At 38.1% G+C, this 13,543-nt stretch overlaps 1 protein-coding gene across 1 annotated transcript; it reads right to left on the reverse strand.

Moving 5' to 3' along the window:
- Window positions 1-2,676: 2,676 nt before the first annotated feature.
- LOC109009563 (receptor-like serine/threonine-protein kinase ALE2) lies at window positions 2,677-13,142 on the reverse strand. The gene is made up of 19 exons (XM_035688438.1): window positions 12,487-13,142; window positions 11,197-11,421; window positions 10,983-11,108; window positions 10,662-10,901; window positions 10,471-10,572; window positions 10,280-10,387; window positions 10,101-10,196; window positions 9,885-10,025; window positions 9,525-9,614; window positions 7,572-7,700; window positions 7,261-7,485; window positions 7,098-7,169; window positions 6,914-7,015; window positions 6,676-6,780; window positions 6,190-6,561; window positions 5,656-5,943; window positions 4,655-5,044; window positions 4,304-4,547; window positions 2,677-3,792 (listed from the first exon to the last, which is right to left on the reverse strand). The coding sequence occupies exons 1-19, from the start codon at window positions 12,572-12,574 to the stop codon at window positions 3,105-3,107; spliced, it is 3,831 nt and encodes a 1,276-aa protein (XP_035544331.1). The 5' UTR covers window positions 12,575-13,142; the 3' UTR covers window positions 2,677-3,104.
- Window positions 13,143-13,543: the final 401 nt, after the last annotated feature.

Raw genomic sequence — 13,543 nt, forward strand, 5'->3', positions numbered from 1 at the left:
ACACATTTTTTCCTCCTTAATAAACTCAACCAATGTGCCACATTGAAGTTCCTACCAACAGATTTTCTCCAAATTGTTCCTAAAACAACAACTCCCAAGAAATCATGAACAAGTAAAAAAAAAATAGCCTTTACCATAATAAAATTACTGAGAAGCAACCCACGAAAATGAAGAAATCACCCACACGAACTCAACCACTTGAAGCTCGAGCTCAGACCCACTTAAAAATAGACGACCTCGAGTTGCCGAAGACCACACCAATTCACAGATCCACACCGGTTCAAGTTGCCGAGCCAAAGACCACAAATCGCCAAAGAAAACCAAAGCACCAACGCAAGAGAAGCACCAACTTAAGATGAGAAGCACCAACGCAAGAGAAGTTCCAATATGCACTCAAATCGTCGAAGATGAGAAGCACCAGAGCAAGAATATGAGAAGCACAAATCACCAAATACTGTAGCTGGCTGAAGATGAGAAGCACAAATCTCGCCGAAGAAAACCAGACCAAGTACAGTCGCTAGCACTAATTGCCGAAGAGATTTTCTGGCTGAAGATGAGAAGCACAGATCGCATTCTAGCCCAGAGGAAGAGGATGAGAAGCGAGAATGGAATCCGATGTGCACTGCTCTGTTTTTCATTTCTTTTCTTTTTTAATTAATAGCAGCTGCCACGTCATTAGTCGACGTTAGCCGATTGCGCGACGATTGTAGCTGGCGACTGTGCGTAGCGGAATTGTTAAATAATAGCTAAAAAATATTAAAATGTGTAATTAAATAAGAATGTTGTCATAAATTTGGCTAGATTCATAATTATAATCACTACTAAAATGAGAGAGAATAGTTTGTAAAAGGTAAAAAAATATTAAATTATCGTTTTGAAGGGAGATAAAAGGCCAGTATAGGGTTGAAACAATGGTTACCTGGTGTAGTATGACGCTCGCATAAAAGAGTTTTGTGAATTGGGATGTTATGCGCAATTATGATATTTGTAGCAAAAATTATGGCCAAATAGTGTCATATGCGACGATGCTGCCATTCAACGAAGTTTTCTGTTGTTTCTTATTATATTTACCTTGATATTTTTTCTTAGATAATTTAATTAATAACTAAAATAGAGATACATTAGGAGCAGATGGAGTTCCCTAACAACCACTCTGACAGTTTCTAGTTTGAATGTTAAGGTATTCTAAGCTATTTTGAGAATATTTTACTATTATTTTTTATTTTTTATCTATCTTTTATTGTTATTCACTGATATTTAATATTTTTTTATTATTTTTTTATTATTTTTTCTGTTTTTGTTCTCTAGTGCAGTAGGTTGTCACAATGGGTGGGTCTATGCCCACCGCTGGGAGCTCCCGTTGGGGCTCCCGCTAATATATTTTATAATTTTTTATTATTTTATTTTTTTTACATGAATTTTTTAACATCTTTAAATATTTTTTAAAAAATAAAAAAATTCATAATATTATTAAAAAACAGTTACTTAATCATAAAGTAAAAAAAAAAAACTATAAAAAAAAATAAAAAATCACCGGCAGGAGCCCCCAACGGTAAGAATAGCATTTCTCTTTCACAATAACTATATCGTGACGATAGTCAAGGATTTCCAATCCCAAATTCTGTGCACTCCTGGAGATGGAGGAAAGGTGGATAAAATTACTTCTTGGCAAAAGAAAGTATGTACCTGCTCTCGTAAAGTGAAGGGGGAAGTTGAAATCTTGGTAAATTAAACTTTCAACTACCTACACAAAAACACAAATAGAACAAAGAATAAACAAAAAAGCAACTCGCATCTGATGCACTGGACGAGTTAGGAGGGGTCGATGATTGGTTCTGGATCTGGTTTAGTGGTAATGAGCTGCGGCAGCTGCCAGCGCGTGTAGGACATGCAACGTTGAGTAGGTGGTGGTGGTACGTTGGTTAGCAATGCAATGGCGAGATAAATTTGTAAGGGTGGTGCATGGCAAGTGTTTAACTCTTTAAGGGTGGAGGGTTGTGGTTTTTATTATTTTTTTGAGAGAAGGGAGGGATGGTGCATGAGATCAATGAGTGCCAGAGATGATGCGTATGGCTCACGTGCTCATCATTTGGGGATGGGACCGGTGGTGGTCGAGAGCAGACAACGAGGAGAGTTGCTATAGCTGGCGTATGGTGGTTAGTGGGGGTCCGAAGGGCAGCAGATCAGAACTACAAATTTCATTATACAAAAGTTAAAAAATATTCAAAATATGCAACAAAAGACCAAAGAGAAGAGGGTGGTTGGTTGGAAACTAAGGATAATGGGGGCGATCTTGGCCGGAGGGCAGGGATTCCAAAGGCAAAGTTGCAGAGAGAGAGAGAGAGAGAGAGAGCTTTCTGGTTCCAAGGAAAAGAGAGATCATCTCCGTTTTAAACAATGTCAAGATTTTTTTTGTCTCGATGAACAATGCCTTGGTAGTCGCAAATGATCAAAAGTGGTTAAACCACCATAGTGTAGTTTTGATTGTCTCGATGAACATAAACTACTAGTTTTGATTGTGAGGCAAGTTTTTGAAATATAAGCTGGTTATGGGATTTCTATGTGTGTTTATATGAGTATGTACGTATGTATTCATGTACGTATGTGCTTACATCACACATCACACACAATGATGTATCTATGTTTGTGTATGTACAGCCTACCAAAAGTAACATCGGAAGTACAATATTTCACAGCATTGGAAGTGGGGAACGGATGAATTTCTCGAGACAAATACACATCAGTGGATCAATTTAACAATGCCGTAGCAGACTCGATCCAGAATTATTGCTAATGCAACTGTGAGGATGGACTCACTGTCCAAGACCAACACCCATCACCATTTGAAAAAACTTATTACCTCTAATCTCAATTATAGATTTACACCCTCCCAGATAAGCAATTGCCTCTAGAAGTTCATTTTTATGGCCAAAAAGTAGTACAGAAAGTTCATTCATAACTTGCTTACATCCCAGTTCCAAGCCCTAGCAAGCCATTCTTGTGATATTCTGCATGAGGTATCAAACTCCTGGATGTGCATTAAAATAAAATCTGAGTTCCAAAATTTGCAGAGTGACAACCCTTTAAAAAGAGAATTATCAACATCAATGTGAACCTGGCCATAACCTGAATGTAGCCCCACCATGTTCGCTCACACTGCCCCCAGACAATCTCCTAATTTTCTCCCAGAAGTGCCCGCCCCTTCCCGTTCTCAAAGGACCTGAACTAGAGTACCTCCTAAATGAACCATATTCCTGCCTCCCAAATCTTGCCGATGAAAATAAATCTGATACTGACAGTCCCCTCTCAGTATCAATTCCGGAATTGAAGTTTGGAACTGAGTATTGGCTTAGCAAAGGATCTGGTATGTGTCCTGAGCCAGTACTGACACCAGTGTCCATGTCAATTGACAAATCCTCATGGCTTGAGCTTTTTGAACCTGCTCTTGCATCATCACACTCATTACATACTAGTTTTAACGCCTGAACCACCTCACCCATGAACGGACGGTGTGATACCTCTGGTTGTACACACATGGAAGCAATGGCTGCTACTTTGGCAATACTATCAAAGGACACATCGGATCCTAGAGATGTATCTATAATTGTCTCTAGCCCTTCTTTGCTAGTGAGAAGTGGGCGGGCCCATGCAACTAAATTCTCTTGGCCAGGTGGTTGTGACATATCTACTGGCTTTCTCCCAGTCAAAAGCTCAAGAAGGACAACTCCATAGCTGTAAACATCACTTTTCACAAGAAGATGCCCAGTCATTGCATACTCTGGAGCCACATACCTGGAAAGAAATGAGGATAACAGCTTCATCAAAATTAAAGGCGGCAATAAAGCAAACTAGTGGGGGCATCTAAAAACATTTTAGACAACTACTAACTACTGCTATGTATATGGAATTGCTTTAAACAAGAATAACCAACCTAGTGGAGTGGTGCTAGTGGCAAGTGGGATGGTTTAAGAAATTGATTTAGGCCCCCGTGATTTTAACTTAACAACAGATTAAGCTACCATTTTAAGATTAGGTTAACAAAATCTCACTAAATTGCTGGGAAGTAATGCCTATACTTCCTCTCAAAGACAACCGAGTACAGACAAAGAAACAGACTCATTAATCACTCACCATGAACCTGCAACATAAATAATATTCCAAATCATATGCTTGATAGCCAGCTCCCATGTGTGTATATCTGGAAGATACTAGTCTCTATGTACTCCACTCACAGTTGTATAGTTTCTATCTATATGCATAGATTGTATTGAGGAAATTGATACTACAAAGAAAATGATTATACCCAAAAGTTCCCATGACACGTGTTGATATATGCCTGTTTTCTTCATCCAAGGCAGCTCGAGCCAAACCAAAGTCAGACACTTTTGGCGTAAAATCATGTTCCAACAAGATATTGCTGGACTTGAAGTCCCTGTGTATGACACGAGGGCTAGAATCCTCATGCAGATAGGCTAGACCACGAGCGGCGCCAAGTGCTATCTTCACACGGGAAGCCCAATTAAGTGGAGCAGTTTCCTTGTCAATTCCTGCCACCAAGGAAAGTGACAAAAATATCAACATTTTTCACTAAGAGTTCAACTATTACAAATAGTGAACAACCAACTACAAAATCCATACAAAGCAAAATAAATACCATGCAAGTGAGATTCCACACTGCCATTTGGAATGAGTTCATATACCAAGCAGCGGGTCCGCTCCTCAGTACATATACCAATCAACTTGACCAAATTGCGATGATGAAGGCGGCTAAGCATCTCAACTTCAGCTAAGAACTCCCGACCACCCTGCTGATCTGCTCTCTTTAAAACTTTAACAGCCACTTTGGTCCCATCTTCAAGAACACCACTATAAACACGTCCAAAGCCACCTTCCCCAAGTACTCTTGAAACATCCAAATTGTCAGTGGCTTTCTCTATGTCACTTGTACTGAAAGTCTTAGCAGATCCAGTATAAGGTGCAATGCTAGATCCAAATGACAACGACACAGAACTGGGCCCACTTCCGGTCAAAGAGCCACCAAGCCCTGCGAAATATGTTCTTTTGTTATATTGAATGGGCATGCATGTTTGGTTAGTGAAAAATTTGAGAAAGTTTTGAGTGTTTTTGACGTGTTTTGTGAAAGTGGGTAGGAAAAAGGAAATTTTTGGATAAAAATTTGTTGGGACACGTGGTGTAATTAGGTTTGTAAAAGTGGGCAAGTATATTCAAATGTTGTTTGGACAAAATTTTTATCTCAGGTGTTTTTATTTTGGTTTTTGTGAAAGTTGTTTATACTTTTTTTCATTGAAACCTAGGCAAATTATTAGATTAACTTTTTTGAGCAATAGAAAAATTTTTTGGTGTTAAAAAAATGTTTGGATTGGAGTTGAATAAAAGTATAAACTTTTTGAAAAAAGATGTAACCAAACATAGCAAACTTTTGGGTGAAACCAATTTTGAGTATGAATCCTCTAATTAAGAGATTACAATTGAACCAAATGACCACTTCTGCGTTTTAGATATGAGAAGAACTTGTATGCCATATCTTAAGGCTTCATAAGTCTAGCTTCTGCATGTTATATTTGTCTAAAAGCTCAACAACCTAGAAGTACTGAAGTAAAAATCCAGCATTATAATATTAATAATTGGGATTACCTGATGGTTTGATGAGGGAAGGTGGCATAGCCTGTGGAGTCAACACTGGAACATGGTTTCTATGTTTGAAGAGCAATACCCAAGCAACAGCAACGCATAAGACTACTGCAACAGAAGCTGAGAGAGCAATAATAGCGATTATCCCACCATTAAGCCCATCTTTATGCCGATTTTTCCGCACATCAACCCCAAGGGGTTTATTTGCCCTTGCGTTATTGTCAAGACCAGGGTACGGACCACCATCTATTATGGTAATGCCCGTAGGTGAAGGTGGAGATAGGGGTAGACCTAAAAATGCAGAAGTTCTATATAAATTCCTAGATAAATATAATGAGAAATGTTTGATCCACAAAGATAATTACAAAAGATTGTTTTACAAATTGAGTTGGTATGCAGAATCTATCTTGCAATAGAAAAAAGTTTATAATCCACCATACCACATCAAGACACCTTAGTTTGTAAGCTCTCTTTTTGTAATTTTCTTTGTAGACTTGGCACTTCTAAAAAATTATTAGAGAGTGTGTTACTATATACCAGGATATCGTACATACAGTACTTCATAGTCACCAAAGTAGGAAGCTTTTATAACAACTTGTTTATGCCAAAATCTCTGAAAAGTCAACAACGCTGTGGGGTTATCAAATTTATCCCCCAGGGGCACCAAGTCAATAAGAACAATAGTCTTCTCTGGTTGCTGACTAGCAGCATTGGCTCCAATAATGCGAACTTGACTTTGTTTCATAAAAACCCCAGTAGCAATTTCTTTAGCCAGCTCTGAGACCAAAGGGAAGAAGGTATACAAAGCAACACTAAGGCGCAATCCAACTTGCATGGGCAAGACACAGGCACAGGGTGCATCAGGAGGAGTATTTGTATAGGGTTCGGTGCAAATAGTTGCTGAACAATCTACAAAAATGAAGAAGCTTTGTGTGATTTAGTCAAAAGAATTACATTATTGGAACAGCAAAGGTGGAGAGACACTAGTAATCCTCAAAGGTATAAGATAAAGTGATTGCTTACCAAGATTAGGAGGTGGAGGTGGGAATGCTTGAAGTGGAGGCAGGAGTGGTATCTTTGGACTCTTCGCCGAAGACCCAGGAGAAACATTAGGGGGAAGAAAGGGCACTTGAGGTTGCAAACATAATCAATTAGGTAAATCAAACAGGCAAGAAATTAATTTGACAAAAATTGGAATGAGAGCTTCAATTAATATACTCAAATAATTAACAAATAATGAAGAATCTTGATTTTTCCTTACCTTTCGTATGACCAGATGCGGCCTTTGGAGGCAGAGAAGGAGCAGGTGAAACATTGCTCATAGGTGAAGGAAGGGGATATTGGGATTGGGGAACTGAAGAGCCTGCCATGTGTCGGTTGAAAGTTAAAACAATTTCTGATTCTCTAGTTGGAATAATTCACAAAAGTATTCATCACGGCTATACCTGGCTTTAAGGGAGGAGGGGCATAGTGTGCTTGTTCAGCTACTGGAACTAATGCTGGAGAGATCCCTGGACCTGCATATATAAGGAGAAGTAATACGTGATGTCCTTGATGTAAAAGAAAAAACATAAAATATAGAATAAGTTTCCTGGTAAAATATTAGACCTTGCTGTTTTGAAGTAGGAGGAGAAACCGGATATAATGATGCAGGAGCAGGGCTGCTGTTTTTGTTCCTTGTATGATGATGCTTAAACATTGAAGTTGAAGGTGAAGGTGCGGGAGAATGATGCCCTTTATGTGATGGAACTTTAGGAGATAAAAGAGATGGTGCGGGAGCATTATTATGCCTCATATCTGTGTGTGTGGAAGGAGCTACAGTGGGGGAAGGACCTACAAATAATATTAACAGATGTTTTACCACCCGATGAACATATATTAGTTTACCACCTAATTGAAATATGTAGTTTTCTGCATACTTTGAGCAGAGGAATGGTCCACAATAGGTACTGGTGTAGGTAATTCATGTGGGGGTGCAGCCTCAGGAACTCTATCCCTCTGCCAACCAATGCTTTGAGGAGGAGTTGATGCAGGTGAGGCATCAGGGTCTGCACTTCATGGGTCCAAACAAACACAATACTGATCAGCATGTGGAAAGCTTTAGCAAACATGAGAACTAACCATTGGAAAACAATTGTATAAGCTACTTTTTTTTATCGGTAATTGTATAAGCTACTTAAATGCATATATTGGCCAAAACAAAATGAATTTCTATGAAATGACCAGATTTTTAGTAGCTAACATAAAAATATAAAATAAGTGGAGGATAGGTTGACAGAAAATGGGATTCCAAGATTCCAGAAAACAGTTTTTGAAAGTAACTGTTGAGAAGAGCAAAACAAAATTAAGTTGTGAAAAAATCAGGCGTATGGCTTTGTTTACATGTGTTTTTTACCTTATGAAACCTCTGACATTTCTTTAAGGTTATACACACTTGCATATTTTGTGATTTCCTTGTTTCTAATAACCATATATTGGACTACATATCAGCTTAAGATAACAAAGGGAAGGTAAATTGTCAGCTTTCTTGGATCTGTAACACCCCAGCCCCACACTGGGAATATGTTATGACCCCCAGAAAAACCGCTAACCACATCTGCTCAATAATCTCATAAAGACTTAGCACCCATACTATCTTTATAACCTATTCACTCTATGAGGGTCATTCATATTCCAAATGTGGAACTAGGATGTTTTATAAGTACTAATTCATTATTTACTCTATTAAAAAGCACAAAAGGTGAAACTCAAGTATTGGGTGTTACAAACGCCCTATGTTAGATTCTCGACATCCTTGTCATGGTCATGTTATCTGCCTACTCTATTTTGTTTTTCATATTCCTAATGTGAAACTGGTGTGTAGGAGGATCACTGTATCCTAAGGACAAAATTACATGCATCTCTTCTTATGATGAGTATATAACTTCCCAAAAAGTACAAAAAAAGAGGGGAAAAATATGAAACGAATCCTTTATTTGAAGGGTAAAAGATTTTGAAGCAATTTAGCAAAGGAACATTTTAGAATATGAATTGAATGACTAAATTCACCACTTCCCATCAGTTTGTCCATCAGCTCGACCTTTAGGAAAAATTAGTAACTTGACACGATATCAGACTAATGGTCCCTAGTTTAAACTGTGATTCCACATTATCAAATGCTTCAGTAATATATTTCAAGCATTGGGTCCCATTTATTGAAAAGAAGTTTGGGCTAATACGAGAAGGTACATGCTCGAATATTAATTAAAATAATCTGTTTTTGATAGGTAATATTAATTAAACTATCGCAGCAAGAATAACTAAATTTATTAAATGAAAAGTAATTCATGTAAATAAGTCAGCATGCCTTGAGCTATTATACACTAAATACAATTTTTAAATGTCATTGTTAGCACCTTGATCTCTAAAATTTGGTTGAGCACCTTGACTCCTCTCCCTTTACTTGTCTTTGTTTTTATTTCAATGATGGAAAACCTTATAAACTTTTCTTGAGTGGAGAGAGGGACTAGGAGCACTTTATATGTTGTGCCAGATTGACCTTGGCCATCAAGAGCAATATCTTATAAACTCTTTAACTTTGTCTAAAATTCAATAACCTTTTATGAATCTAAAAGAATGATTTGAGAAAGCAATAAATACACATGTTGGAAAAAAGTAAACTACTCTACTAACTTTGAATGAAAATTATTAAACTTAATTATATATATTATTTTTCTTGTGATAATTGTAACTTTAATTATATATTATTTATTTTCCATTTTAATATATGATTAATTTTACTATTTGGACAAGAAAGATAATAAAAATTCCCAAAACTAAAAATCTTGAAAAACTGATTACACTTTTTTTTTTTTTTTATCCTTAAAGTGCACCTGGTAATATGGATGGGGATTTGCCAGGCATAACTGGATGGATGGTTGGTGAATTTTCTGGCAATTCGCTACTTGGTGATATAGCTGGTGCTGCATGGTTATGACACAAATAAGAAACGATAAGTTCGATTTAAATGTTCACCTTGATAATTTGGTAGACAGTTTAAGTTCTAAAAAATGAACGTAATAAGCTGCACCAGGTAATGGAAATGGTGATATTTCTGGGACACTTGGGTGGTCTGCAGAAGAATATCGTCCCAATGGTGGTGATGCAGTGGATACTAAATTCAATATAAAAGGGCCAGTTGAAAACATTTTGGCCGGACACCTATTCATGGCATGAAAACACTGGTCACATACCCGGTGTAACTGGCTCTGGGATGGGAGCCATATTATCTACTGCATTTCTTTGATGAGAGCTTGGTGAAAGTGTTCCTGGCATACTTGGCGGGCTGATTGGTGAATTTCGTGGCAAATTCGTTGAAGGAGTTGCAACAGGAACTGTAGATTACAATGAAAAGCTAATTTAGAACCTATTCAGCTGGTAACCAGGTGCAACTAAACCCTAGTACCTACCTGGAGCTGTGACTGGCATTGAGACAGGACTCTTATCAACTGGAGCCTTCCATGGAGGAGCACTTGGCAAATTCTGTGAAGGAGATGCTACTGGAACTGTACGTTACAACAATAGCAGCCAATTTAGAACCTATTTAAACTGGTAACTCAGTGCATCAAAATCCTAGTACACTGTCTACCTGAAGCAGCAACTGGCTTTGAGATAGGAGCCTTATTAACTGGTGTCTTAATTTGAGGAGCACTTGGCGCATGCTGAGGCAAATTCTGTGAAGGAGCTGCTACTGGAACTGTATGTTACATCAAAAGAAGCCAATTTAGAACCTATTTAAACTGGTAACTCGGTGCAACAAAACCCTAGTACACTATCTACCTGGAGCAGTGACTGGCAATGAGGCAGGAATCTTATTAATTGGTGTGTTCCTTTGAGAAGCACTTGGTGAATTATGAGAGAGATTCTGTGTAGGTGTTGCTACTGAAGCAGTGTGTTAAAACAAAAGCAGCGAACTTAGAACTTATTTCAGCTGGGCACTGAACATAACAGAACCCTAACAGATTATCTACCTGGAGCAGCAACTGGCATTGTGACAGGAGTCTTATTAACTGGTATCTTCCCCTGAGGAGCACTAGGTGGCATGGACGGTACATTTCCTAGGACATTCAAAGGTGGGGGAGCTGTCCTATATGATGGCGATACAGTTGGAGTACTTGTTGACAAGGATGGTACAAGCCATTGGATCATTTGGGGCACTGGGGCTGATGTAGGAGGTGGTAATACAAGTGGAGGGTGATGAGAATCTGACCCTGTTTTTTCCAAACTAGCAGCTTATTCAGATGGCCTCATGATCAATTAACATTCTATAGTGCCAGGGTTAGAAGAATTACCATTCGGCTGCAACATTGAGCTTGGCGCACTGCTTCTCCACGACTTTCTATGATGATCAGGACCAGGTGTTCCTTCTATTGGAGGAGACGAATAAAAAGTTGCTGGAGATGGGGATATATTGGAGTCTGAAAGAAGATAATTAAAGGCTATTGTTATTGTTAGGTAACTCAACAAGCCATGAATAACTTGACATACTAGGGTTAGAAGAATTACCATTCGGCTGTGACAATGAGCTTGGCGCACTGCTTCTCCATGACTTTCTATGGTGATCAGGACCAGGTGTTCCTTCTATTGGAGGAGATGAATAAAAAGTTGCTGGCTGTGACAATGAGCTTGGCGCACTGCTTCTCCATGACTTTCTTTGATGATCAGGACCAGGTGTTCCTTCTATTGGAGGAGACGAATAAAAAGTTGCTGGAGATGGGGATATATTGGAGTCTGAAAGAAGATAATTAAAGGCTATTGTTATTGTTAGGTAACTTAACAAGCCATGAATAACTTGACATACTATTAAATCTTTTACATTATTCACTACTGATGAATGTAAATTTCCTAATTCAATCTCTGTGGCTAGTTTCAGAAGTGTCAACAAGAAGGATGACATGTGGACTCGGTTTATGAAGTCTTCGGTAACATTAAGGGAAAGGTTGCTCTTTCACTTTTATTTACAGGAGCAGGAATTTTAAATACAGGATTAAGTGGTGATCAACTATGTGGTATATAGAAAGAATAAATTACGAGAGAATTCTTATGCCTCCATTCAGTATGAGAATTAGGGTTCATCAGAAATTTGTCACTCATGAAAATAACCAAAGGAAGAGGACTGGGTAATTTAGCCAGTAGACAAGCAACTCTTATGAAGATGTTATCCCACTGGTCATCACCATGCCAGAGATATCAATGAGATCTGAGAGATAAGCTTGAGTTTTAATAAGCAGCTCCTAGATGGAAGGCATTTCCTCAGATAAAGCTTCAACAGAAAATTCCCCGGTGAAGCCTGGCTAAGACAAACTGTTGCTAATTTAACAGTACTTGATGACATTATGCGGGATTTCAAAAAACAGACTAGTACAATATTAGCTATTGGTATTCCCTGGGAAACTTCAGCTTGAACCTGCTAGGTGTAAACTCTAGCTATAAAGCTAAAGTGAGACAAATATGGTAAATAATTCTACAAGATTATAAACTGTACAGATCGATGAAGACACTGGTGGCCAGAACAGTTTATCTCAACCTATTATACTCTCCATCAATCAACTAAAACATTATTTGAGTACAGAATTGAGCTACACGTTCAGACTCTACGCATCATTGATCATATAAACTAAACTGGAAACAAGAAACTTCATCAACCGTAGTCACAAAATGCTACTTAAGCACAAGATTAATTAAATCCACATTTAATTTGATGACTTGATCAGATGGGTCGTATCATACTTGTAACGACTAAAAAACTTCGAAGCCCAAAAATAAAGTAAAAAGCTTTGAAAATGATAACTTTACCTGTAGATCCTTGCACAACCAAAGCACAGCCAATGACACAGAGTTTCAGCAGCTGGAGAATGGCCGGCATCCCCATCCCCATCCCCATCAGATAGAACACCAACTATCAAAACCTCTAATCCAACCTTCCCGATGATGAAGAAGAAGAAGAAAATAAAACCGCAATACAATAATAAAAAAATGAATAAATTACTAAAGAAGGAGTCGATAGCTTGAAGCAAGAACAAAAAGGATGTTAATTTAAAGAAGACCCACAAATAGTGAGAGCCAAGCAATAAGTATTCAGCCTATAGAAAAACACGGATATGGGTTTGGTGAAAGAAATCCAAGCAATCGTGTTCTCAAAACTCAAGCTCTGGAATTTGCAGAGCTTTGAGGTTTCCATGTATGAAAGAACCGTTCTCACTGTCACTGACATATGTTGGTGAATACGATTCCAGCCGACGCAGAACAGGCTACAAAAGAAAGGCCTATGAAACACAACTACTCACAGCGTCACAGAGCTATGTAACAGACACACTTCAAGAAAGAGAAAATGTAGTTGGGTGGGCTAGGGGGGGAGAGAGAGAGAGAGATTCTGGTCAATATTTTATTGGGAGAATTGGGGTTAAACACTTGAGTGGGCGTTAATGGGAATTGAATCAACATTTAACTTCGGGGGGTTGAAAAAGTTGAAACCTTTGATTTTTGTTTAGTGGGGAATTGCTTGTCCCATTTTACTTGCTGGTTTTCAGTTGTTTCGGTTGGCCATTTTGAAGATAGCGACTATGAAAATGTGGCATGGCAGATGTCAAAAAGCTGGACTCCGACACATCACCTTCTGTTCTTTCATGATTTAGGTATTTCAACTTCTTGAATTCTATTTTTTATTTTTTTTTTTAAAAAAACTTCGTAAGAAATGAAAGAATAACATCTCATGGTTCTAACATATATGGGTATTATGGTTTAGCGATCAGCATCAGCCATATCTACTCTCCCAAGAGACAGTTTTTTTTTTTTTTACTCAATTGCCCCAAAAAGAACAGAGCTTTTATTAGCCACTCATAAAAAAACGATA

Source organism: Juglans regia, chromosome 1 (genome assembly GCF_001411555.2).
Source record: "Juglans regia cultivar Chandler chromosome 1, Walnut 2.0, whole genome shotgun sequence".
NCBI classification, from domain to species: Eukaryota; Viridiplantae; Streptophyta; class Magnoliopsida; order Fagales; family Juglandaceae; genus Juglans; species Juglans regia.

Bases quoted from the DNA above. Each gene is read 5' to 3' on its own strand.
- LOC109009563 (XM_035688438.1), bottom strand. From the start codon at position 12,574: ATGGGGATGGGGATGGGGATGCCGGCCATTCTCCAGCTGCTGAAACTC. The intron at 10,902-10,982 runs GTAATTCTTCTA...TGGAAAAAACAG, and splicing joins CTCAATGTTGCAGCCGAATG to GGTCAGATTCTCATCACCCT. The intron at 4,548-4,654 runs GTATTTATTTTG...CCTTGGTGGCAG, and splicing joins TGTGGAATCTCACTTGCATG to GAATTGACAAGGAAACTGCT.